At 40.0% G+C, this 27,754-nt stretch overlaps 1 protein-coding gene across 1 annotated transcript in view; it reads right to left on the bottom strand.

Annotated features, from left to right (window-relative positions):
* LOC134656356 (neuroendocrine convertase 1-like) overlaps window positions 1-26,794 on the bottom strand; it is an 89,412-nt gene extending 62,618 nt beyond the window's left edge. Inside the window, exons 1-4 of the mRNA XM_063511875.1 lie at window positions 26,388-26,794; window positions 10,886-10,987; window positions 3,649-3,825; window positions 2,776-2,922 (exon numbers count right to left, since the gene is read on the bottom strand). Coding sequence (XP_063367945.1) covers window positions 2,776-2,922; window positions 3,649-3,825; window positions 10,886-10,987; window positions 26,388-26,612 — 651 coding nt within the window. The 5' untranslated portion in view covers window positions 26,613-26,794. The remainder of the gene's footprint in view (window positions 1-2,775; window positions 2,923-3,648; window positions 3,826-10,885; window positions 10,988-26,387) is intronic.
* Between the last annotated feature and the right edge of the window lie 960 nt (window positions 26,795-27,754).

Raw genomic sequence — 27,754 nt, forward strand, 5'->3', positions numbered from 1 at the left:
CAGCTGTCATAGAAAAAGTAATGTATGCAACAGCTCATAATTGGTTCTTAAAATTCTCGGGTCTTTTTTTACAAAACTCGACTACGTCTCGTTTTGTAACTTCGACCCTTGAATTTTAAGAACCCTTATTATATCACTGTTGCATAATAGTAGTTTATGCAACAGTGATATAATAAGGGTTCTTAAAATTCAAGGGTCGAAGTTACAAAACGAGACGTAGTCGAGTTTTGTAAAAAAAGACCCGAGAATTTTAAGAACCAATTATGAGCTGTTGCATACATTACTTTTTCTATGACAGCTGCAGCAAAAAAAAAAAAAAAAAAAAAAAAAAAAAAAAAAAAAAAAAAAAAAAAAAAAAAAAAAAAAAAAAGTTATTATTAAAACAAAAAGAGATTATTAAAAAAAAAAGTTATTTTTAAAAAAAAGAGTTGTTATTTAAAAAAAATTGAGTTATTATTTAAAAAAAAAAGAGTTATTATTTAAAAAAAAAAAGAGTTATTATTGTAAATGAAAACATACCTCTTTCAATCAAGATGATCGGAACTTGTATCTTTAAAAAAAATAAAGCAGTTGTATTATACTCATAAGATGACTGCTAGCAGTCATCTTATGAGCCTATAGACAAAGCATTCAAATGACATTGCTTTAGATATCACTGTCAGTCATTTAATTGACACATTTGAGTGCTGGAGTAGAAAAACTACTATTTTCTACTGCAGCACTTAAATGTGTCAATTAAATGACTGACAGTGATATCTAAAGCAATGTCATTTGAATGATTTGTCTATAGGCTCATAAGATGACTGCTAGCAGTCATCTTATGAGTATAATACAACTGCTTTATTTTTTTTAAAGATACAAGTTCCGATCATCTTGATTGAAAGAGGTATGTTTTCATTTACAATAATAACTCTTTTTTTTTTTAAATAATAACTCAATTTTTTTTAAATAATAACTCTTTTTTTTTAATAATTTTTTTTTTTTTTTTGCTGCAGCTGTCATAGAAAAAGTAATGTATGCAAACTACTATTATGCAACAGTGATATAATAAGGGTTCTTAAAATTCAAGGGTCGAAGTTACAAAACGAGACGTAGTCGAGTTTTGTAAAAAAAGACCCGAGAATTTTAAGAACCAATTATGAGCTGTTGCATACATTACTTTTTCTATGACAGCTGCAGCAAAAAAAAAAAAAAAAAAAAAAAAAAAAAAAAAAAAAAAAAAAAAAAAAAAAAAAAGAGTTATTATTAAAAAAAAAAGAGATTATTAAAAAAAAGAGTTATTATTTAAAAAAAATTGAGTTTTTATTAAAAAAAAAAAAAGAGTTATTATTTAAAAAAAAAAAGAGTTATTATTGTAAATGAAAACATACCTCTTTCAATCAAGATGATCGGAACTTGTATCTTTAAAAAAAATAAAGCAGTTGTATTATACTCATAAGATGACTGCTAGCAGTCATCTTATTAGCCTATAGACAAAGCATTCAAATGACATTGCTTTAGATATCACTGTCAGTCATTTAATTGACACATTTAAGTGCTGGAGTAGAAAAACTACTATTTCACCACACCAACTGTTAAAAGCTCTCTTCACTCTCTTGATTGTTCAAAAACTGATAGCAACGTTGCATTTTATTCATATGTGGGACAAAGTAATCAAATGCAAATTTTGAGTTGTTTTCTTATGTAGTTGTGTGTATGTAGCTGGTAGAATGATGATTTTATTTTGTTTGATATTTTACAGATACCTAATATTTTCTTCGGGTTGGTGTGGTGAAAAATATTGTGTTTCACTCGGGGGAAAATTTTGTTTAACCCACGTGCTTTGAAACCCTCGCAACGCTCACGATTCCATTTTTAACAAATAACTATTGTTTTACAAGGGGGCAAAGTTGTTGTTTAACTGCTCGTGCTAATATTGATACCTACCCGAGGAAGCGAAAGATTCCAAAATTGAACCACGAGCGTCGAGCGTATAGGTAGATTAGGTAGTGGTTCGAAAAATGGAATCCTACGTAGAACTTATCGTCCAGATGGTTATGCGGCTGCGTGGCCGTTGTAACCCGGATAGATAACATTCTACCCGTTAAGCGGGTTCACATTTGTCTGTCATTTGTGTTGTGATACTTGTGATGCATCAGAAGGGTATCGGTTTCATACATTTAATATGGTTGCGTTCACATTTCTCTGATGCCGTGTGTTGTGACGGCTTGTGTTGTGTCGCATCACAAGCGATCCCGGTCCGCGTCAGGACGGATGAGGTGCGGGGGCGGTGCAGCGACACGACACAGCGCATCAGATTAGTGTGCACGCGCCAGTGTTGTTTTGTGACGCGTCAGAGCCGCATCAAGTATGGACGAGGAGTGTGAACTCTCCGAGAGCCAAGACGGAACTGATAAAAAATGCGTCATAACACGTCATATAGATATAGATGTGAACAGTATGCCATCACGACAGAGAGCATCACAACACAATACGACAGATAGATGTGAACCCGGCTTTATGCGTCTTACACAAGCGATCAACTCGCGAACTCGACGCGGCTAGACGCGGCGCGACACGGCGGGCCCGCGTTTGCAACGAGCTCGCCCACGTAGGACACTTCTATCTATAGGTATCAAAGGATTAATTCACCCCGCGCCGCGCCGCTTCGCTTCGCATTCGCGTGTTGTTCGCCTACGTAGTACGCTGCGTTACTTGGCTTGGATTGGACTCACGTAGTTACCACGCAGGTATAGCGTATACGGACGACATGTTCCGTCAATTGGACATACTCACATAGTTATCACGCAGGTCGGTGTGGTTGTGTTCTACGCCGTCGTCGAGCACGGACACGCGGACTCCGCGGCCGGTGTACCCCATGGCGTACACGGGTAACACGTTCAGGTCTAGACGGTGTAGCGAGCGTACGTTGCGCGAATCTTGCTGGAATTTACAAAAATAATGTTTTCATTACCAAAAATGATTACTAAGCCATGCACATTAAACGTGTAGTTAAATGGGCTTTTTCTAAAATAAATATCGAAAACTCGATTCTTTCAAATCTGGACATTCTTGGGCTCATTCTACTCAGAATCGACAGCACTCTCCATCTTACCATTAAAAAAAGATGTCCCAAAATGTCCATTCCATTACGTCACGTTTTTAGTATGAGAAAAAATTTCACTTGTATGTAACGTGACGTAGTGGAATGTACAATTTTCATACAAAATTTTTGGACAATTTTTTTATCACCAGGATTGCTATTGATTCTAGTGATTCTGAGTTGAAAGAACCCAAAAACACCAGGATCTGGGAGAATCGGGTTTTCAATATTTATTTTAGAAAACGCCCAAATGCTGCTTTTATTTTATTCACGGTTTTTTAGTGAATACCTATTTTTGGTGTAAAGAGAGTAAATTACGTAGACGTGAGCATATATTATGTCAGTGTTGACACTGTCAGTGAAAGTAAATTACGTAGACGTGAGCACATATGTCAGTGTTGACACTGTCAGTGACTCATGGTTTCCCTTGTCTCTGCTCATGGTACGGGTACTTGTCTCATTTTGATAATTGGCATTAGTCTGGGCTCGTTGGAATCTATACAAAATATAATCAAAGAGTATGTTGCCGCAAAAATAAAATGTTTTCCCAAAAAAGTATAACGTACCAAATACCATTCTTCTTCCCACAATTCATCGTTGAACAGAGGCCTGTCGACCTCCCTCTTCTGCCTCTTTTCTGCTTGAGTGTCTATCCTTTTCACCCGTTCCAGAGACGCATCTGGTTCCGGGGTTGGGTAGCGTTTGACTCGCGACTTGGAGAATAGTGGCTCAGCCCATCTTATCTGCAATCGGTTGAAGATTGAGGTTAGGCAAGGAAATATATACATATTAACCGTTTTGTAGTAAATTACTTACAAAGTAAAAAGTAGCTGCAATAATTTAAGAGTATAGCATTACTATGCTACTCTTAAATTATTGCACTATACTATACTGTACTATACTTAGTATAGTAAAAACTTAAGGCCAAACATGTCTTTATTAGGCTCAAAACTCATTTTTTAAGATAAGACATACTCGTAATTTGAGGTCCAATGTCCTATTATAATACATATATAATACATATAACGAATTAGTTAATGGAATTTCAAAAAACCACATCGTGGCCAGTGGCCACTTCTATTAATGAAATCTGTTTCTTAAAAGACTCAGGGCCCGATTCGGATTTTGTAATATACATCTATTAGATATCTTTTAGACATCGCCAAGATACGATAACGATATGTTTAAGATCTAACCTGTCCAATTTGACATTTTCGCGATTCTGGAGATACTCTTGAACGATTTCCACAAGATATTACTCAGAGATCTAATTTACATCTAATAGATATCTAACATGATCTAACGTAAAAGTGACATTGGTTGCCCGAATTGCACTGCAAAAGAGAACTAGTTGAAATCTAAACTATAACGTATCTAGAATGGATCTAGTACGTGTCGTCTCTTGTGAATATCTTGAAGTTCGAATACGGCAGTCAGTCTAACATTTACTTGTAGCAACACATTATATTATGTTTTAAATATTTTTATTGTTAATATTAGCTGCCTGCGCGCCGCGCTCCCGCGGCCGCGCGATGTACTTAAAAGTAACGGTATTATCTTCGGGCGCATTCGTGCGCACTCGGTTTTCCTTGCCAGCTGAGTCGTATCCGCTATCCGACGCCGGAAGGCTGCGCGCAGGCAGATCGCTCTCGCTTGCAATTTAAATACGTTTACATGTACTTTTCTGTGTTTCTTCTTCTACGGTGTCCTGTGCTATTTTCTTTCTTCCGTACTGTACTGACTATCTTCTGTGGACTGTGTTTAACCTATAATAAACTTTATAAATGTTAAACTGCGTATATTATTTAATATAGCTTCGTAGCTATAAATTTGGTGACTTTCCGACGTTAGAACTGAGTGCAGTGCAGTGTTATAGCGTCCGTGTGAACTTTGATCGCTATAATAAAGTGCGGAATAAATAACCATGGTAGAAACGACTGTTCCAACTGCTACTACGACTACTCCACCGACTGTTAGTGTGCCGAGGACATTGGATTCGACCGTTAGTGCAGTTGGCGTTAAAGTTCCGCCATTTTGGCCCGAGGAACCGGCTTTATGGTTTGCCCAATTGGAGGGACAGTTTAGTTTGGCGAATATTGTGGCCGACTCGACCAAGTTTTACCATGTCGTGAGCAATCTCGAGCACAAATATGCAGCGGAGGTCAAGGACATAATTACAAAGCCGCCGGCGACGGAAAAATACGACAAACTAAAATCTGAGCTAGTTTACCGATTGTCCGTGTCCAAGGACAAGCGAGTGGAGGAGTTGGTGTCTCAAGCTGAACTGGGTAATCGTAAGCCCTCGCAGTTTTTACGACATCTTCGCGACCTGGCCGGTACCGACTTATCGGACGACTTTCTGCGCAGTATATGGGCTAAACGTTTACCGCCACATGTGCAGACCGTTATCGCTACGATCTCAGATGCCACTTTGGACAAGGTTGCTGCGCTGGCCGACCGGGTGAATAATATTGTGGTACACACACCTCACGTTGCGGAAGCTTCTGGGTCAGCTGTTCCTGTTCTCGTGCCGTCATCTGTACCTAGCTCAATGGAGGAGCGTCTCAACCGCCGTATAGATGACCTTGTGCGGCAAGTAGCTGCCTTAACGACTGGAAATTCCCGTGGGCGAGCTACATCGCGCTCGCGCTCCCGGGGACGTCACAGCTCTCGCTCAATGAGTCGTGCGGGGAGCAGCGGACGTTGCTGGTACCACGACAGATTCGGCCCCCGTGCAACCAAGTGTCGCGCGCCGTGCAGCTGGACCGAGGGAAATGCCAGCGGCGGTCATTAATGACGACGAGTGATTGCCAAGTTTCCTCAGGTCGTCTTTTCGTTACCGACAAAAACACAAAACTGACATTTTTGGTAGATAGTGGTTCCGATGTATGTGTTTTTCCTTTTACTTCTGTAAATCCTCAGAGCCGCACTAAAGATAAATATCTATTGTTTGCTGCTAATGGTACTCCTATACCTACTTATGGCTCAATTAGTCTTACGCTTGATTTTGGCTTACGCCGCGCTTTTCATTGGCGTTTTATCTTAGCCGAAGTAACAAAGCCTATCATTGGCGTAGATTTTTTAGCGTTCTATAACCTGCTAATAGATGTAAGGCATAAACGGCTTATAGATTATTGTACTATGCTTACCGCTCGTGCTTATTCAGCCTCTTCTTGCTCCGTGAGCAGTATTAAGTCGATTGCAGGTACAACGGCGTATCACGAATTACTGCAGCAATTTCCGGAAATAACGAGACCTGCGGGTGACCCGACGGAGCGAGCCGTGAAGCACAATACGGTTCACTACATCCGTACCACCCCTGGTCCGCCGGTGTACTGCCGTCCTAGACGGTTGGATGCAGAGCGGCTTAAAATAGCCAAGCAGGAGTTCGACGATATGGTGCGTACAGGTATAGCACGCCGCTCCGATAGCCCCTGGTCGTCGCCCCTTCACATGGTCCCCAAAAAGAACAACGGCTGGCGACCTTGCGGCGACTATCGCGCGTTGAACGCCCGCACCATACCAGATAGGTACCCTGTCAGGCATCTTGCCGATTTCTCTCACAACTTACACGGCTGTCAGATTTTTAGCACGTTGGACCTGGTTCGTGCCTACAACCAGATTCCGGTGTTTAAAGATGACATTGCTAAAACAGCCATCACGACTCCGTTTGGGTTGTTTGAGTTCAGCTTTATGGGGTTCGGGTTGCGCAATGCCGCGCAGACATTCCAGAGATTCATTGACGAAATCCTCGGTGACCTGGAATTCTGCTTCCCGTATTTAGATGACATCCTGGTAGCATCTTCTTGCGCGACCGAGCACGAGACGCACCTTAGACAGGTATTCGAGCGACTACGTGAACATGGTGTTCTAGTAAACACCGCGAAGTGCGTATTCGGTGAGGCTGAGGTTACATTCCTTGGCCATCGCATCTCCAGCTCAGGCACGTCACCCTTGCCTGAAAAGGTGAAGGCCGTCATGGATTTCCCTCGCCCCACCAACATCAAGGCACTCCGTCGTTTTTTGGGCATGCTGAATTTTTATCGGCGTTTCCTGCCACACGCAGCCCAGAAACAGGCACCGCTGAACGGTTTGTTAGTCGGTCATCATTGCAAAAGCTCCGCTAAGATCGAGTGGAATGCAGACCTCAACGCAGCTTTCGAAGCTTGCAAGGTGAGTCTAAGTGAGGCTACACTTCTTGTCCATCCACGTCCGAATGCTGTTTTGGCTCTGGTCAGTGACGCCTCAGATGTGGCGATCGGTGGTGTGGTACAGCAATTGGTAAGTAGCACGTGGGAACCACTGGGTTTTTTCTCACGTAAGCTGAACCCAGCCCAGCGCAAGTACAGCCCGTACGACCGCGAGTTGCTCGCAATTTACGAGTCGGTCAAGTATTTTCGGCATATGCTGGAGCTGAAGCCATTCAGAATTTACACCGATCACAAGCCTATCGTATATGCTTTTACTAAACCCTTGGACAAGTGCTCGCCTCGCCAGTTTCGGTACTTGGATTTCCTTGCGCAGTTTTCCACCGACATCCGCCACATAGCAGGTGAGGAAAACGTGGTCGCCGACGCACTCTCTCGTCCTGTCGATGCAATCAGCGGCAAGGCCATTGACTACAACGCGTTAGCTTCTGCTCAGGAACGCGATGCTGAGTTCCAGCAGTTGCTAAAGACCGGATCGTCATTGCAGCTCAAAAGGTTGGTTGTTCCTGGTACGGCTGGTGACGCTGCAGTGTATTGTGACACATCTGGACCAACGGCTCGTCCTTATCTGACTCCCGAGTTCCGTCGACAAGCTTTCGACTCGGTGCATGGACTTAGTCATCCCAGCGCTAAGGCTACGACAAAGCTTGTAACCCAGCGATATGTCTGGCCTGGGGTAAATAGGGACTGTCGCAATTGGTCTAAAGCCTGTCAACACTGCCAGCGATGTAAAGTGTCGAGGCATGTGCACTCGCCTATAATGTCATTCGCGACTGAAACAGAGCGTTTTGCACACGTTCATATTGATCTGGTCGGTCCGCTGCCGTTTTCACAGGGTTTCCAGTACTGCCTGACGGCATTGGACCGCTTTACAAGGTGGCCTGAAGTGATGCCAATTTCTGACATTAAAGCAGAAACCGTCACTCAAGCATTTTTCTCCGGGTGGGTGTCGCGATTCGGATGCCCCAAGCGGATAACAACAGATAGGGGGAGGCAGTTTATATCCGAGACTTTCCGGCGCTTGGCGAAGTCCATCGGAGCTGAGCACATACAGACGACTGCCTACCACCCGGCAGCGAACGGCATCTTGGAGCGCTTCCACAGGCAGATGAAGGCTGCCATTAAATGCCATGCGAGCGAGGATTGGGTTGAAGTCCTGCCTCTGGTTCTTTTAGGAATCAGAACGGCATGGAAAGACGACTTGGCCGCTTCCACCGCGGAATATGTGTACGGTCAGCAACTGCGTTTGCCAGGGGATTTCTTTGAATCCTCGGGTCAAGATGCGCCAGCTGACTACACGGACTTTCTCACTCGCTTGCAGCTTATAATGCGCAAGTTACAGCCTTCACCAGTGACTCGCCATGGTACGCATAAAGTGTTTGTGCATAAAGACCTGGCTACATCAACGCATGTGTTTTTGCGCAACGATGCCGTACGGAAGCCCCTGCAACCTACGTATACTGGGCCTTATCAGGTGGTTGAACGAGGAGACAAGTTTTTCAAGATCCTTATCAAAGGTAAGCCAAACAATGTCTCCATCGATCGGCTCAAGCCCGCGTACATGCTTGGCGAACCCGACCTTAGTCCGGCTTCTGATAAGCAGCTCGCAGCGCCACAACGCTCACAACCAGCAAAGGCTGAACGCAGAACTCGCTCGGGACGTGTTGTACGTTTTCCTAGCTACTTGTAATCGACCTAAAGGTCTCCGAAGGGGCTGATGTAGCAACACATTATATTATGTTTTAAATATTTTTATTGTTAATATTAGCTGCCTGCGCGCCGCGCTCCCGCGGCCGCGCGATGTACTTAAAAGTAACGGTATTATCTTCGGGCGCATTCGTGCGCACTCGGTTTTCCTTGCCAGCTGAGTCGTATCCGCTATCCGACGCCGGAAGGCTGCGCGCAGGCAGATCGCTCTCGCTTGCAATTTAAATACGTTTACATGTACTTTTCTGTGTTTCTTCTTCTACGGTGTCCTGTGCTATTTTCTTTCTTCCGTACTGTACTGACTATCTTCTGTGGACTGTGTTTAACCTATAATAAACTTTATAAATGTTAAACTGCGTATATTATTTAATATAGCTTCGTAGCTATATACTAAATCTTTGACATTTTTGTAGTTGGAAAATAGTTGTTAATATCATTTCTTAAGGGGCCCACTGATTAACAGTCCGCCGGACGGTATCGGCCTGTCAGTTGTTCGGAACTGTCAAAATTTTGTTCTAACTGACAGGCCGATACCGTCCGGCGGACTGTTTTAATCAGTGGGCCCCTTTAGAGCTACGAATATTAATAAAGTCCCATAACTTGTGTGGGTCATTATGCAAAGCTAATTCGGTTAATATATACGAGTTTTCCGATCCCTGCCTCGGTTCGGTTGTAACGACCACGTGTACCAATACCCGGACGTCCCATATACCAGGCTTACAGTAGTAACAAGGAGTACTTCTGTAATGAGCGCATTGAGGTCACTGAGACTTCTTCAGGATTTCATAAATAGTTATTTGTACAACAAGAGATCAAAGTTTGATATTTCTTCGAGTGCTTATTTTGAGTCCCGTGCAAGCGAAAGATTCTATAATAGATTCACGAGCGTAGCGAGTGAATCTAATTTAGAATCTTGAGCGTAGTGACTCAAAAGCGCACGAGATGTAAATAACTTTGATCTCGTGTAGTACACAACATTTTTCACCTCAGCAGTGAGAACATATTAGAGAACCCGAAAAATGTATTCCTTCTTCATCACTTACCTCTATTCACTCATGTTTTCTTAAGATATACCAACAATTAAATTTTCACCTCAGCAGCTCGAACAAGGGTACTTTGCTACTTAAAAACAGTGAGCAAAATGCGATTTTGCTCACTGTTTTTAAGTAGCAAAGTACCCTTGTTCGAGCTGCTGAGGTGAAAAAGAAATTATTTATTAGCTGAAGTACAGGGATTATCTGCCGTATTCGAACTTCAAGATATTCACAAGAGACGACACGTACTAGATCCATTCTAGATACGTTATAGTTTAGATTTCAACTAGTTCTCTTTTGCAGCGCAATTCGGGCAACAAATGTCACTTTTACGTTAGATAGAGTTAGATATCTATTAGATGTGAATTGGATCTCTAAGCCATATCTTGTGGAAATCGTTCAAGAGTATCTCGAATCGCGCAAATGTCAAATTTGACAGATTAGGTCTTAAACTTATCGTTATCGTATCTTGGTGATGTCTAAAAGATATCTAACAGATGTCTATTTCAAAATCCGAATCGGACCCAATGTCTTATTAATTCGTAACTAATGATCTATGAAAACTTGTCAAAAAACTGTTTACTCACAGTATAAAAGCTACTCTACGGTTACGGTGTGTGGTTGTGCTAGTACTAACGTAAAACTACGTAGCTACCAAATATTTGTTTACTTAATTGTAATGTTTTCGCAAGTTTTCGCAATTAAAAAAGTAGAGACATACATGTGATGTGACCATGTGTATTTTGTATTTGGTTGCCTTTTACGTAAGCCGAAGATCCACAATGGGACCACGACCACGTGTACCAAAACGTCGTATGTACCAGGCTCTCAGAGCTAGTAAGGAGTAAACCTACCCTCCGGTCTTTGATGAGAGCCAGCGAGGAGTCGCTGTACGTGCGTCGTTGCTTGCTGTGGCGGTACTTCAGGAACGAGTAGGTGTTCGGGAAACCGGCCACCTGTAAAGTGTTCAAATACATATAATTAATAGTCTAGTTTTTAGATTATAGTTTTTGTATCTTTGTGTTTTTTTAGGGTTCCGTACCCAAAGGGTAAAAACGGGACCCTATTACTAAGACTCCGCTGTCCGTCCGTCCGTCCGTCCGTCCGTCTGTCACCAGGCTGTATCTCACGAGCCGTGATAGCTAGAGTTGAAATTTTCACAGATGATGTATTTCTGTTGCCGCTATAACAACAAATACTAAAAACAGAACAAAATAAAGATTTAAGTGGGGCTCCCATACAACAAACGTGATTTTTGACCGAAGTTAAGCAACGTCGGGCGGGGTCAGTACTTGGATGGGTGACCGTTTTTTTGCTTGTTTTGCTCTATTTTTTGTTGATGGTGCGGAACCCTCCGTGCGCGAGTCCGACTCGCACTTGGCCGGCTTTTTTTTTCAATACTATTGTTATAGCGTTTTTTGTAATTCGACATTTAGAGACTTTATACATCTCTATGTAATACTTTAGTTTGATTTGATATTTGCGGCTTAGTTGTATTTTATAATTGTTGATGTGGTTTTTTTTTGCTGTATGCAAATTCCATGTTGACGTGTAAAAGTGCCCTTGTGGCCTATTTGCTGAATAAATGTTGATTGATGTTTGATGTGAGTCAATACATGCTAAGTAAAAGAAATAAATGGTAAATAGTACTAAATGTGGTAGTGCCACTTAAATCGTCTTACTTTCATAAGAATTTGAAGTTTATGGTCGAACTTCCATACTGTGCCACTGTGCCATTGCCACTTTGAACTTGTGAAGTCTTCCTTCACTCAAATTCTGACTCTAATAATCTTCTATGCGCCGCATATATCCGCTTAGGTACGTAAAAAAAATGTACGGAACCCTCGATGGGCGACTCCGACTCGCACTTGTCCGGTTTTATTTAACTTGCCCTGTTAGTAGGTACGTAACTACGTATGTTAGTTAGTGTTGGTCAAATCTTGGAACCTAAATTTGACCCTCTTCCCGATTTCTATCGCCGATCGACTAGAAATCGACTAGATTTTGTCTACATTTTCTTTATCTTGAACCGACTATTGAAAAGGAGTTTTTTTAATGAACGTAGTTGAGTTATTGGTGTTCCGTAACAAAAAGGTAAAACGGAACCCTCGCGGTGCGACCCCGTCCGTCAGTCCGTCAGCTAAATATCTCGAGAACAATTTTTTTACATTTTGCTTGTTTTTAGGGACCCGTATTTTTTGTATACTACTTTTATTACAATTTTAACACACGGCCTGATATGAACTTTATGATACGTCAATAATTTGCTAAAGATACGATATGGATCGAATAAAGTGACGTTTTTGTTTGAAGAAGCGTCACTTTTGACACCGACATCGATCCGTGTCGTATCTTTAGCAAATTTTTGGCGTATCTTAAAGTTCGAATCAGGACGATAGGCGTTTATTTTCGTGTTGAAATTGTTGAAATTATTAGTCTAGTAATACATGGTACTTAATAGGTACACGACACCTGCAATACCTTGACTGAGGAATATTAGTGAAGTTATCCGTTACATTTTGGGCAATAATGCTTTCAAATGGCTGTCCTGGCTGGAATGGCTGTGCTATTCGTCTCTACAGGGGCCCATTTCTCGAACGGTATTAGACTAATATTATTAGTCCACGAACTGTCAAATCGTATGGGTTGCCATGACAACACACTAATAATATTAGACTAATATCGTTCGAGAAATAGGCCCCAGGTCGGATGATCTGCCGATTCTCGTGATTTTCGTGAGCAGTTCGTTAATTTTTTTTTTTTGATAAACGAGTTTTTTTTTTTCAAAATGGCGGAACAGTAAGGGTTCGAAACTTCGAAGGTCTAGTGCCACTAGTAATATTTCATAGATAGACTCCGTCTCTGTCACATTCGTAGGGTATTAAATATTGGGCACACGTTTCGAACATGTGTGCAATATTGATTGGTGTGAGCGTCATTCACCCCTTGCCAAATATTGCATCGCTTGCACCCGCCCCTTTGTGACATTACTCCTGCATATTTCTATTGTCCTAGTATTTGACGTCTAAGACAATGGGATGTAGGCGGCGCCCTACGCCTCGGATTTGGGCGGGGATGATCTGAGACAATCTTAGAAAACACACTCTTTTTTTTGGGCAGTCGTGTAATAAATAGACAGAAATAATGAGAAATTGTGCAACGACTGCCTAAAAATAGCATTAAATCATTAAATATTATACAGATGTATTAGGCGCGATCGTGGCTGTTAGGTGAAGGCCAAAAAGTTTATGGCAAAAATTTCATTTTTATAAGCTTTTATCGCTGACTGTACTTGTCTTACGACGGACAACTATACTCATCGAGACAATTCTAAAAACCCCTAACACAATTAGGTTGCGTTGTTTCATCTCAGAGTTCCTATGGCCACCTCCTGTCTCCATCATCAGATCAGCTCTATGTCATAATAATTGCTTTGTCATCCGATTTATACATGCATGCAAAATTTCAGCTCAATCGGAAACTGGGAAGTGGGTCAAATTGAACTTGCAAGATTTGATTACAGACCGACAACGGGTCAGGTGAAACTAAATAAAAAAGCTTGTAAAATAGTCGAAATTATTCAAATACATAATAGTAGTTGTCAATACATGCATTGAATTCATGTGTTTTTTTTTTAGAGTTTAATGCTCCTATGAAAAAATACTGCTGCCTGATATCAAAGGTAAAGTTTGCTAGTATAAAACAGTAGGAATGTTTTATTTTTAATACTAATGTAAAATCGTAACTAACCAACTAACTAAATATGGCTCAGCGACCCAAAGACCCAAGACAAGACCCCTCCCTTGGGCTCCGCAACGAGAGTACACCACTTTTCCCGATCCTGCGCCGTTTCCTGCCAAATATCGGCTTGAAGCTGACGCAGATTCGCTTCCACATTGTCTCCCCAGCGGTATCTGGGCCGACCTTCCGGGCGGCCACCAGGGACTCACAGGGCGTTTTGGATGTGAATATTGATTGAACACCTCCCTGGTGTTTGTATCGGCAATGGTGCATCCAAGGTACCGGAACATGTCAACTCCACGGTAGACGGTACTCCCAACATGTAGACTTCGATACTCCCAACCCAACATGGAGAGATTGAAGAGCACTTCATGTGGAGGTACATATTCAGTTTTTGACTGGTTAATCCTGAGACCTATCCTAGAGGTCTCTTGCTCCAAGACATTAACTGCCTGTACTTTAATTCTTCGCGGCTTTCCCCTAATAAAGCATTGTCGTCCGCGTGCTTAGCTCAGCTCCACCCCTATGTCCAACGCTAACACTTTTCTGACAACATGTTCAAGGGCTAAGTTGAAGAGCACGGGTGATACGAGTTGCTTTAGTCCGGTCATCACCTAGAATTCCTCGGTCAGCTCACCGTCTAATGTAAAATCTTAGTAAGATTACATATATTTCTGTATAGATAATTAACTTTACAGTATAATAAACAAATTAATATTTTGTTCATTTCAAAACATCTTTTATTAAAATTTATTCATATTGTTTTAAAAACTTTATCAAAGTAGGATGGATGTGCCGTAGAGGGCATTGACCTTCCTGTGTCATAAAATGGATGCCGCCGTCATGTGATGTCCCAAACGAAAGTACGTACTAGGCTGCCATAAACTTTGAGATATGGATTCACACGTGTTTCTGTTCATTGTTGCCATGCTGTGATTTTCAGCCAATTGCCATATCAATATCACATAATTATGTCATGTGATGATTTTAGGTACTTGAATTTGTTATTCATTAATTTTGTAGGTAGTGTAAGTCAAATCGCTTTACAGTTACATTTATATAAAATACACATGCGTACATTCACGTATCCTGTAAGTATCTGTAATATGAGTTTACATGTATGTATCACTCACAACATATGTTACATTACACATATTTACATGCTTCAGACTTCAGATCAGAGTCTTCAGACCAATCCTCACTATCCTCAGTGCCTCAGAAATGTTTGCACTATGAGCACGTCACATATGTGTCACGTGTGACGGTTTTGGAGCCATGTGAGTTTTTGCAGTCACATATGTACCAGGCGATCAGGACGGGTCAGGAGCTCGTGTGTTGTGTGCGTGTTGGGGTAGGTCAGAGAAGGGTTGACGGATGTGTGTGAGCTAATATTATAGGTATTTATGAATGAATATTGGCAATGTGCGAAGGCGGTGGAGGGGGAAGTGGCGCTGATCGTCACAAACACCGGTAATCTTATGGAATGTGCGATATTAGTACTAGCGGCAGCCGCTTGAACTAATTTTACTCCATAAGATTTAACGTAGAAATTCCGACAAAATGAGGGCAGCACCAGTCGTGCACGTAGCGAATAGGAATAAGGGAAAAGGAATACTGAATGTAATATATCTAAACTACAAACATTGATGTGGTAGGTACAAATAAGTATGTTATTTAAATACCTGACGTATAATATTGTTATGTTTATGTATTCAGTAAACTTACCTCTATTTTGATAGGAATTACACGTACACATTACAAAGCTCCGTTGTAGAGTAGACTAAATAGGTAGGCAGTTAGCAACCTGAAAACCTTGCTACTGCAATGTTGCTAGGTTTCATTGAGGAGCTGGGGTGGTTAGAGTACCTACCGCTAGCGCTACTCCATTTTCATTAATGGTTAGAATGGTTTTCGATTTGCGGAAAATGCCCAGTAAAACTATCAAACGAACCTACTCTTCTAGAGTTAGTTATTTACTGCTAACGAGCCCAAATAATTAATTTGCCTTGTTAAGGTTCCTGGAGCCATCTTTGATCTTTATTACAAGCACAAAAGAAGGAAAAAAAACATGTGTAAGATTTGCACGCGTCTAAAAGTCGTACATCTTCGAACGTAGTTTAAAACAGCCGCTAAACATGTGACATCCATATGTTGTTTAGGATGATAATGATAATAAATCACTTTCCTCAGCTGGGTATTTTTAGAATAACGTAATAAACCGTAGGAGCTCCGAAAACGTCGATATCTCTGTCACTCGCGTGGCATCGCCCTTTGTTTTCAGATATTACTGTCTCGCTCCGACGCTGAAACCGCTGAAATATTACTACTGTATTGTTATGTGTGCCTGGTAGCCGCGACGCCAAATCTACTGTTAGCGCCGCCCTGAAAAATAATTGCGTTGCCGTACTGCTGAAAAGAAAGCAGGTGACGCTAGTTATATAAAAATACCTGAAAATAGACGAAAGCCAGTAAAGGATGACTCACGTTAGACCGGGCCGTGTCCGGGCCGTAGCTTCCGGAGCTTCGTTTTCAATGGAAAGCATCACGTGATCACCTGTCATCTGTCATAGAAAAGTAAGCGCCGGAAGCTCTGGCCCGGACACGGCCCGGTCTAACGTGAGTCATCCTTAATGATCTCCATTCTTTGCACGCCGGACCTACCGTTCTACGTAGTTTTTGGAAATTTCAGGAAAAGTTCATAGAATCCAAGGAAACTTTTATTTTGGAAACGGAAAATTTCAATTCCCATACAAAGTTTCCGAAATGTTTGCATATGGAAATTTAGCAATCTTGGAAACTGGAACAGCCGTAACAACCATGATTTTTTGTGCGAGGGTGCGTTAAAAAAGTTCGTAGGTACCTAGTACCTACTGTAGGTAGGTGCGTTAGGCCAGAGGGCCTACCGCGAACCACGTTCGACGTGTTGCTTCCCTGTCACACTTACGTACGAATTTACAAGTGCGACAGAGAGCCAACACTTCGAACGTGGTTCGCGGTAGGCCCTCAGTATTAAAATAACAATGCATATTTAAATTTTTAATTTTAATGGTGTTCATAATATTGTCATCGATTACTTACGATTTAATGCGTCAAATTAAATAATTATAACTATTTAATTTAATAAACTTCATTTTAAATTATTGCAACAAAGAAAAGCAAGCGTGGTCTAAGACAAGTGTCAGAGACGATTAGACCACTCGTCCGGTCACTGGTCACTAAACATCTTGTCTAGTCTGTAGGATAATGACCGCTATAACTACATCCCTAACTTTGTAAGAACTAAAAGTAGTCAGAGGTCAGACAATACTGGTAACCGTAAGGGATAGGTGAACTACCCAGATGCCTAAGTGTATTTGTGTCTCTTCAATTAACTTGATTTTTTATTCGATTTACAGTTTTTACTCAGGTTAAAATAGCTTAAAAATAGTTTGTTAGATACGGAAGTTTTAGATTTTTTTATTGTGTTAGCACGTTGCATTGTCAAATATATTTACGCCTGAAATACGGAACCCAAAAATATTAGTAGAGTCTGTGCGGAAAGAGAAGAGTCGTGGAATGTATTAGGCCCCATACATTCCACGACTCTTCTCTTTCCGCACAGACTCTAAAATGTATGATTTTTCGGGACAATCTAGCGAGCGTATGCGTAACTTACTTTCTATGCATCTCGCTGGTACTGGCATATTAGTGCGAGCGTGATGTGTAGAAAGTAAGTTACGCAGACGTTATCAAATATGTCACAGTCATGGTAATGGTGTAAGTTGTAGGTTTAACGCATTTTGATGTGGCCCGACTTTTAAAACGTAAATTCATTTAAAATCAAATTTCAATTGTTTATCTTAAAACAATGAAAACAATCGTACACGGAAAGTTACATGCTTTAGTGCAGAAACGTATCACTTTCTGCACACCTTTTAGAACAACAATGACCCTCTTTCAGAGCGTGAGAAATGAAAAATAATATATATACACTACTATGATAACATTATCATCCGCCAAGCTGAAATTATTAAAACATAATACATACCTAAATTATTTAAGTATACAATTATATAAATGACGGACTTAATGCCCTGAGGCATTCTCTCTATTAATTCCACTATTTTTCAAAACTATCGTTATAAAATTAATGGAAACATTTAAAACGTCGGAAAAAATCGAAGACAATAAAAAGCCTTCGCCTATCGTTGGATAGGTATAGATATAATGTAATCCCTGTATCATCATCATTAATTTCATAATTTGCTACCACGCATAACCGCCGTAACTGCTTTGGAAAACTCATTCAATTATTTCTCTTATTCTCGGGCAACAAATTCCATATTATTAAATTATACAACGGGACTTAATCGCGTATCTAAGTTTTAAGATTTACCTCCGACGTTTCGAGGACGGCGTTGTCCCCGTGGTCTCGGAGAAGACTGGCTTAAGTTGACATCAGCATCGTCTAACCGCGCGAGTTTTTCGAACTACCCGCACTTGGTCTTGTTTATCCGCTTGAACGTTGACATCCCTAGTGCGCAAAACGTTCAAGCGGATAAACAAGACCAAGTGCGGGTAGTTCGAAAAACTCGCGCGGTTAGACGATGCTGATGTCAACTTAAGCCAGTCTTCTCCGAGACCACGGGGACAACGCCGTCCTCGAAACGTCGGAGGTAAATCTTAAAACTTAGATACGCGATTAAGTCCCGTTGTATAATTTAATAATGTGTAAAAATCGTGAAAGTTTAAATCAGTGTTAAACAAATTCCATATTCAAACATTTCAAACTGGTTTTGAGTATTGGGGTAGTCATTTGAACGTAATGTGGCATGAAAATCAGGAAATAACAAAATGCATGATCCATGATACATCGGTAGTTCTTTGAATCTGGTTTTTCTGTTTCCTACAACAATACTACAAAGCCTATGTAAATGAGACGCGCAAGGTAGGTAAGTGAAACAAATGATTCAAACTGAGTAGCGATCGTTTGTCACTATTACCCGAACTACGTCAACCGATGTCTAATCTAAGTAACTTATGGGCCTTATGGCGTATGATTTTGAACGGGTTTTGATACGAAGATCCCTCAAGCTGCGAAATGAAGTGAACACGAAGTGAAAGTCGTCGTCGTCGTGCGTGAGATGTGCGCCAATTACCAAGACGAGTTGTCAAGGTCGTATCAAAATATTTAGAATAGAATAGAATAGAAGATGATGCTTTATTATTCAAAAACGCTTAATTTAAACTTAACTAATAACAACACTGACATAGATTGGTTATAAAGCGTTCCTGAAATGGTCTCCACTCAGCTTCATGTCAAGGAACCTTTGAAGTCCCCGACGCTGGTCTTCCGTGGAAACCCTTTCGAGAGAGCGCAACTATAAGCTATACAATTTAAATTAAATATTAAATATAATACTACAGCTATACAAATTAAACAAAATGGTCGGTTTTTATTATCTGTCACCATGCCTGTCACGTTCTAACAAGTAATGTAAGTGTGAAAGTATTGCATGACATGACAAGTGATAAAATGCGACCATGATACCGCCGCTGGATCAGGTTACCACCACTGATTAGATTTCTGTTTTATCAAGTTTTTTTTTACCTTTGCAGATATATATGCCTTTGCTACCAGGTGAGCATAAATAACGAAGTTTTAGGCAATAGTTAGAAGTAAATAGACACGTACGAGGCTCGCATGTCCGTGTGGATGTCGTGTATGAAAGTAAAACTTTAATCAATCGATATACGGATAGTTTTTAACTCTACGAAACTTCTAACCTCCTGATCAAATTGGGTATAATATATGTAGTATGTTTCCGGACATTTATTTTAATTTGTTGTTGACAATGATGATGCCTATGTAATGTATTACATACAGCTTTAAATTATTAGACAAGTACCAATTATAGATTCGAGTCGGTTCGGAAAGAGGGACTCTTCTCTTTATTAATGTTATTATACCTATTATAGGGTAACCTAACCTCCTGCGTTTAGGATTCGAAAGAACTTACTTCTAAGCTAAGCATAAGCTGCTGCGTAAATAAGGCAATTTATAGTAACATTTTGAAGTATGTAAATATTGAATAATCCTACTTCTGTTAATTCACATTATTTTATAATAATTTCGCAAAAAGTACTTGATAAATATCCCCATTGTCATTTTCCTTAGATATTAATAATGTTAAATTTCAGCCCAATCGGGCATTGTTGTTGTTGTTACATTTGGTCAGTGGCGTAGCTAGAGGATATGGCGCCCGGGGCAGGCACCAAATTTGCACCCCCCCCCCCCCCCCCCCAAACGAAATGAACTAACGAAAGGGTTACTTTTTACTTATTAAAGTTTACTTTTGATTTAGACAAATAAGTGTTTTTTTAGTCCATCGGTGGCTAACAAGCTTACGACTCACCTGATGGTAAGCGGTCACCGCATCCTATGGACGTCTACACTCCAGGGGCGGGTAATGCGCGTTGCCGACCATTTTAAAACTTATACACTTCTTTTTGGAGATCTCCTTAGACTTGAAGATTCAATATCGCTTGTAAGTTTGGGATCGTAGACTATTCATAGCGCGCCTTTGGACTGATTTGAAGGGACCAAGGTGGCATCTAGGTGCTTCTGCCCAAAGGTGACAGCAGTACTCTTTATATGGGATCTGTCCATGGTCGTACGCAGCATTTTTTAAGGGGCAGAAGTAGGGGAGGCTGGGGACGTTAACAGAGTACGGTTGAAACAGAGATTCTTAGCTTATGGTCAGAGACCAGGGTGGGACAACTGCCCCACCTTGCCCCACCGTGGGTACGCCTATGGATCTGTCTGCCCCAGAGTAAAGTATCGCCTCCCTTTATTGAGCACACCGAGTTTTTTGGATACGAGCGCAGCCTACCCAGCAAGATGGCTACGAAATTATTGGACGTCACTGATGGAGATGTCAACACCGAGGCTCCCAATACTCCCTGACATGGGATGGGTTGTGCCTTGAAAAATAAGGTTTTCTTAGCGGTAAACGCGCAAAATTGAGCCTTGGTGGGATTGAATTGGACTAAATTCTCCCGATCCCACACCAAAACTCTGGATACCTCAATACCTGACACAGGTTTTTCACGGCATTCTAGTATCACAGAACGAGATGTTGGCACGGCATGTGTTATACAGGTTGGTCCAAACCTTGCCGTCCAAAATTTTTTTTTTGATTCCTCATGCTGTGGGCTATCAGAATATGTATGTTAGCCGTCTTTTCGTAGTTTTCGAATTATGATTTTTATTGTTATTACTTTTAACTTTTGTTGAGAAATTCCGGGGTGAAGCAATTATTTATTAAAAAAAACTATTGAACTTTTTTGAATATTTCTTTTTGTAACATAATCCTTCACAAACGGCGCAGTTGCTAAATAAAAATCAGCATCCTCACTTGGCTGAGTTGGGAAAAAAAGACAAACTTTTACGTTCAAGCATGTCAAGCTTAGATGTTGCCCTTACCTAAATAAATAAAAAATACAAGCGATTTCAAAGACTTTTGGTTATTTTAGAAACTGCTAGACCCTACGTTTTTTTAAAAGGTCAAAAAACTGATACTTAATAGTCATAATTTGTCAGAGTCGCCGGCCAAAGGAACTGAGGTGGAAAGCTTCCAAATTAGTAATTCATTACAAAAATCCTCTTTTGTTATTTCTACTATTATTTTATGGGGTCACTTCCCCATCGCTATTTATGTTATCAGTGCAAATACCACGAACAATTATTAGAAGGCATAAAAGCAACGCAAAGCTTCACCCCGGAATTTCTTAACAAAAGTTAAAAGTTAAACTCGAAATCTACTAAAAATCGGCTAACATACATGGGGTATATTCTGATAACCAACGACGAGCTAGGATTCCAAAAAAAATTTTTTCACGGTAAGGTTTGGACCACCCTGTATCACAGATTATATAATAGTTCTTACGAACAGATACTTATCTCTCAAAGAAAACGCAAATACCTACCGTTTTCATACCTACACTAAAATACAATGGAATGACCTTCAACGCGCCGCCGCGCACCGGCGCAACGCTAGGGTTGCCGACGCTTAGAAATGATTTACTAATATAAGATACCTACCTACTTAGGTAGGTACAAATATAAGTTTTAATTGTCAAACTAACATTAGAACTGGTCATATAAAAGTATAGCGTAAAATAACCATGAGCAAGATAAGTTGCAATAAGTAATTACAATATTCCGTTTATGCGTTTGATTCCGACGAGTGATTGCGAGACATTTTAAAAGGTCATATCTCCCTGCAGTAAACGCAGTGTTTACGCCGTTTTATAAACCGCTCAATGAATCAATAATTCAATACCACCTAAGTAGCTTGTAGCTTGCAACCACAATTGAAACTATCGTAAAAATAAAACCAAAAGTACTTGTATTGAGAATATCTACCTACTTTTCCTATCTATCGGAAGAGCAAAAACGGTATTTTTTATTAGTTTTGTTGTTTCTGCATTCATCCACACTATAAGTAGTGTTATTTGTTCATTGGTTCAAGACATTTCTTTCGCATACATTTTAGCATATTCGAGCGCGCGTGGCAACCAACTGGCTTGCTTTTCTACCGTGAACGGGAACGGATTCGTAGGTATAAAACCGAGCTCGCGCGGAGAGTTCCATAGGCCTGCCTGTATACAGGGTGGCTAAAAAATAACTGCATTTCCGTTGCCAGGGAGGTTTTGGGATTATACTGACCAATTTTTACTTTGAGACCAACCCCTAAGTCGCGAAAAAAAAAATATGACTGTTTCCTACATTTTGGCTGGTCCATTTTCTATGGGAGGTATTTGGCCCATTTTGGCGCCCCCCCTTGGACGGCGCCCGGGGCACGTGCCCCCCCCAGCACCCCCCTAGTTACGCCACTGCATTTGGTAGTTCAAAATGTGCTGCAACAAACAAATAAACAAACATTTCCCGTGAAATAAAAATTCGTGAGAAAGTAATTTTCAACAAAATAGTACCTACGTCACTACGTACTACGTCATAAAAGTTTCCTAGATTTTATTACTAGAAGTTCATAAAATTAATTAAGCGTCCAATAAGTAATCCATGTTATCAGTTAGTGGCGATATGCCGCAATACACTCTCTTATCTGTGATGGCCACTCGAGATACCCTCGGCGTTATCGCTTTGATTTAAGTACCACATGCAAATACTGAAATGTTTTTCAAAAACGCGGCCAAGTGCGAGTCGGACTCGCCCATGAAGGGTTCTGTATTTAGGGGATTTATGACGTATTAAAAAAAACTACTTACTAGATCTCGTTCAAACCAAGTTTCGGTGGAAGTTTGCATGGTAATGTACAAATATTTTTTTTAGTTTTATCATTCTCTTATATTAGAAGTTACACACATTTTACCACTTTGGAAGTGTCTCGCGCAAACTATTCAGTTTAGAAGAAAATGATATTAGAAACCTCAATATCATTTTTGAAGACCTATCCATAGATACCCCACACGTATGGGTTTGATGAAAAAAAAATTTTTTGAGTTTCAGTTTTAAGTATGGGGAACCCCTAAAAATTTTTTTTTTCTATTTTTGTGTGAAAATCTTAATGCGGTTCACAGAATACATCTACTTACCAAGTTAGAACAGTATAGTTATTATAGTTTCGGAAAAAAGTGGCTGTGTCATACGGACGGACAGACGGACAGACAGACAGACATGACGAATCCATAAGGGTTCCGTTTTTTGCCACTTGGCTACGGAACCCTAAAAACGAAAAAAAAATTAAATTGGATTTAATTTTCCGTTGAGTTACGAAAATCCCATACGTTTTTGTAACTCATGGGAAGATTTTGTAGGACATACGATGAAATCGCGCTTATATTGCACAAAATACGGAACTTTATCTAATATTCACCACATTTTATCGAAATTTGACGAAAAAGAAAAAAAAACTACAGCAAAAAATTAAAATATTTACGAGGCAACGGTCACAGAAAAATTATCATTTAAGATTAAAGTTTTGAATTATATTACCTAAGGTTTTTATTAGGTAAAGTACCATTTCCAATTTATTTTCCTTTTCCTAAAATCTAATTTGTGCTGCTATCAGAAAACTGGCGAAAGTGGCCTATTATAATCTAAAGCCTTTTGTAATTAAGAGATTTGATGTTCTAAATTTATAAGTGTTTTGAAGCTTTGGAGGTAATTGGTTACGACGTAATTTTTACTCGGCTGAGGAGAGAAGGTCAGCTCTATGTATGTTTGTATGTATGACCCTGTCCCATGGCCCAAACGTTATGAATTGGTCACATATTTATTTAAAAATCTGAACACTACTTTTGATCGAATGTCAATGCTATGTGTCACATTATTGAGATTAATTAAACTGAAATTAGTACCGTAATATATGTATAAGTAAAAATACAATATTTCGTTGATACTCCGAACCTTTTTTCGCGCCTAAGGCCCCCTTGGGGAAAAAAAACCATTTATCTTCGTGTTTAAATATTAGCAAGAACCAGGATAATCATGGGCTTGGTTCAGTTTTCCTATCTCTATGACGAATTTGACATACATATATTGTTAAACATACGTTGTTAAACTTTTAGCGAAGAATAAAATACACAAACGAATTAGCTTCCAAAACCAGTGAAGTGGCCAAATAATTAGAAACTAGTACATTTTCATGTACTTCTACTGGTAAAATTATAAAAACCGGTCAAGTGCGAGTCGGACTCGCGTTCCAAAGGTTCCGTACATTAAGTCCGACTCACGCTTGACTGCACATTTCTAATAGGTTTTCCTGTCATCTATAGGTAAAGAACTATAGTTGGTCAACCAGATCTTGTCAGTAGAAAAAGGCGGCAAATTTGAAAAATGTAGGCGCGAAGTGATATCGTCCTATAGAAAATTTGAATTTCGCGCCTTGTTTTACTGACAAGATTTGGTTTACCATCTATATTTTGTGACGAGTGATCCTATTAGGGTTCCGTTTTTTCCTTTTGAAGTACGGAACCCTAAAAATGTACAACACGTTTTCCCAGAGTTTCTTGTTCCGACTCCATTCTAACAAAAAAAAGCGGCCAAGTGCGAGTCGGACTTGCCCATGAAGGGTTCCGTATTTAGGCGATTTATGACGTATTAAAAAAAGACTACTTACTAGATCTCGTTCAAACCAATTTTCGGTGGAAGTTTACACGGTAATGTACATCATATATTTTTTTTAGTTTTATCATTCTGTTATTTTAGAAGTTACAGGGGGGGGGACACACACATTTTACCACTTTGGAAGTGTCTCTCGCGCAAACTATTCAGTTTAGAAAAAAATTATATTAGAAACCTCAATATCATTTTTGAAGACCTATCCATAGATACCCCACACGTATAGGTTTGATGAAAAAAAAAAATTTGAGTTTCAGTTCTAAGTTTTTTTCTATTTTTGTGTGAAAATCTTAATGCGGTTCACAGAATACATCTACTTACCAAGTTTCAACAGTATAGTTCTTATAGTTTCGGAGAAAAGTGACTGTGACATACACGGACAGACGGACAGACAGACAGACATGACGAATCTATAAGGGTTCCGTTTTTTGCCATTTGGCTACGGAACCCTAAAAATGCTTGAATAAATAAAACAATTGAAATTCAAGAACCTCAAAAGAAGTAGAGTCTGTGCGGAGAGAGAAGAGTCGTAGAATGTATTGGATCCCATATATTTCACGACTACTCTTTCCGCACAGAATCAGAATCAAGTATTTTATTCGTGATAAACTTAAAACTAAAATTACATACAAGAGTATAACTAAAAACTACAAATATTCATAAAGTTGGTAAGCGTTAAAGTTTACCACGAAATGGGCTCGCCTCAGCATAATACCCCGAAAGTCAGCGCCGATCTGCCGGCGAGACCATTTTGCACAGACTCTTGAACAACATTTTTTGTTTATGTAAATTAGTTTTGTTTAAAATTCTACATTCTCACTTTTTTGTTATCACACACGTGCTAAGACCAATAAAAAAACTGGCCAAGGGTATGTCGGGCCACGCTCAGTTTATGGTTCCGTAGTTACACATCCGTCAGAAGTCACAATAGGCTGCCTTTTAGTACGCCTTTTTACTAAGTACCTAGGTACTGTAGCAGCATGTACTGTTTACCTTACCTACATATATTACCTTACCTACATATGGTGCTGCTTTACCGCACTGGTGCGGTAATTAGCACTTTTCGTGCCTATGTCGAAAAATTTTAAGGGTCACATGTAAAACGTTGTACGATACACGTTCGAATACGTAACGCAATTCGTGTCGATTAACGCTCCCTTCGGTCGTGTTTTAATTTATCGCCAATCGTTGCAAGTTTCCTACTTTTCGCACGTGTATCGTAATGAACTATTCATAATACATAGAACAGTGAAACTCTCGAGACGCGACCCAGACGAACTTCCATAGGGACTAATTTTAATTTTTAACAAGCAAAATTTTCTGCGAATGTTGCTTAGAATAAATTAAAAAGTGGAATAATAGCTGTCTTCGGTGAGACTTGAGCTAGATCTTTGATCCTATTTGCTTTTTATTCAGAGGCCCTGAGTTCAAGTCTCACCGAAGACACTAATTGTTCCACTTTTAAAATTCCATAGGAAATAGGAACTTACCGGCCCTCCATACACGTATCCCAACTCCAACGCGATTAGCTGCGCTACCTCCTCATCACCATCCACCTCCACTGTCCACTCATTCATCCCATCACCTTGCTCCATGCCATCATGCACTCCGTAATACCCATGATCTCCTGGTCGCTCAGACTCATAATCAAAGGGATTGTATGAAAATATGGTATTTAGAAGACTGGCCACTAATAAAGTTTGGAATAGTAACATTTTTAATTTCACTTTTTAAATATTTTTTTTAAGTTGTTTTCAAGTTGGCGTCCAGTAAAATACTGCCGCGACAGAACTGCGAAAACTGTTTTCCGGCCGATTCAGTAGGTATTGTCCGGCGGTGTCCTTTGACGCATGGGTTTCAGTGCGCAAACGTCCTGTGTGTCTATTCTCTGCTTAGGCACGTATTGAGATTGAATCGAAAATGTATTGTTGCGCTTTGTACGCGTTCAATCGCAAAATACTCGTACAGTTGACGTCCCAATAATATGATTAGTATGGTCAGTTGAAGAGCAGAGAACAGAATAGTGAAATTAACATACTTAATTATAAAAATGACATTTTAGTGGCAAAACTTTTGTGATACTTAAATAAGTCCCGCGAATCTTACAGCCATATTCGAACTTTAAGATAAGTAGGTACGTCAAATATTAGATATATAAACGATATGGATCAGATATGTCAGTGTCAAACAAGTGTGAAAAGTGACGTTTTTGTTTGAAGAAACGTATTTTAAAAGACATTGACCACGAATTGAATGTGATTTTTTACCCTAATTTTCCGCAGATCCGTAACGAAAAGTAATGATTAAATGAAATATGGATAACTTTAGCCACGCTCCATATATTTAACATAAAGAAGTACTTAGTCATAATTTGCGTAAGTGCCGCACTCTTGTGGACGCTGTTCAATACATCATATTATTCTCTTTATTTATTTTCTATGACAGGTTGAAACCACACTTCATTTTCTATGACAGTTGCCCGGTGATCACATGATGCTTTCTATAGAAAACGAAGTGTCGGATGCCTCGGCCCGGACCCGGGCCGTTCTAACGTGAGTCATCCTTTATCCACAATTTCCACAAAGTTGTTGGCTTATATTTTCACTTCTATAACCATTTTGATGTTAAAATCCCTGTCATATCTTTGGTGTATCTTATGAAATCGTGACATCATCACTACACCTTATAAAATTAAGTTCCCCGCCGCGTCTGTCTGTTTGTGCGTATGTAGGTACTTATTATGTTCGCGATAAATTCGAAAACTACTGAACGGTATTTCACACGGTTTTCACCTATCAATAAAGTGATTTTTGAGGAAGGTTTAGGTGTATAATTTTTTAAGGTTTTGAATAACACG

Source organism: Cydia amplana, chromosome 18 (genome assembly GCF_948474715.1).
Source record: "Cydia amplana chromosome 18, ilCydAmpl1.1, whole genome shotgun sequence".
In the NCBI taxonomy this organism is placed as follows: Eukaryota; Metazoa; Arthropoda; class Insecta; order Lepidoptera; family Tortricidae; genus Cydia; species Cydia amplana.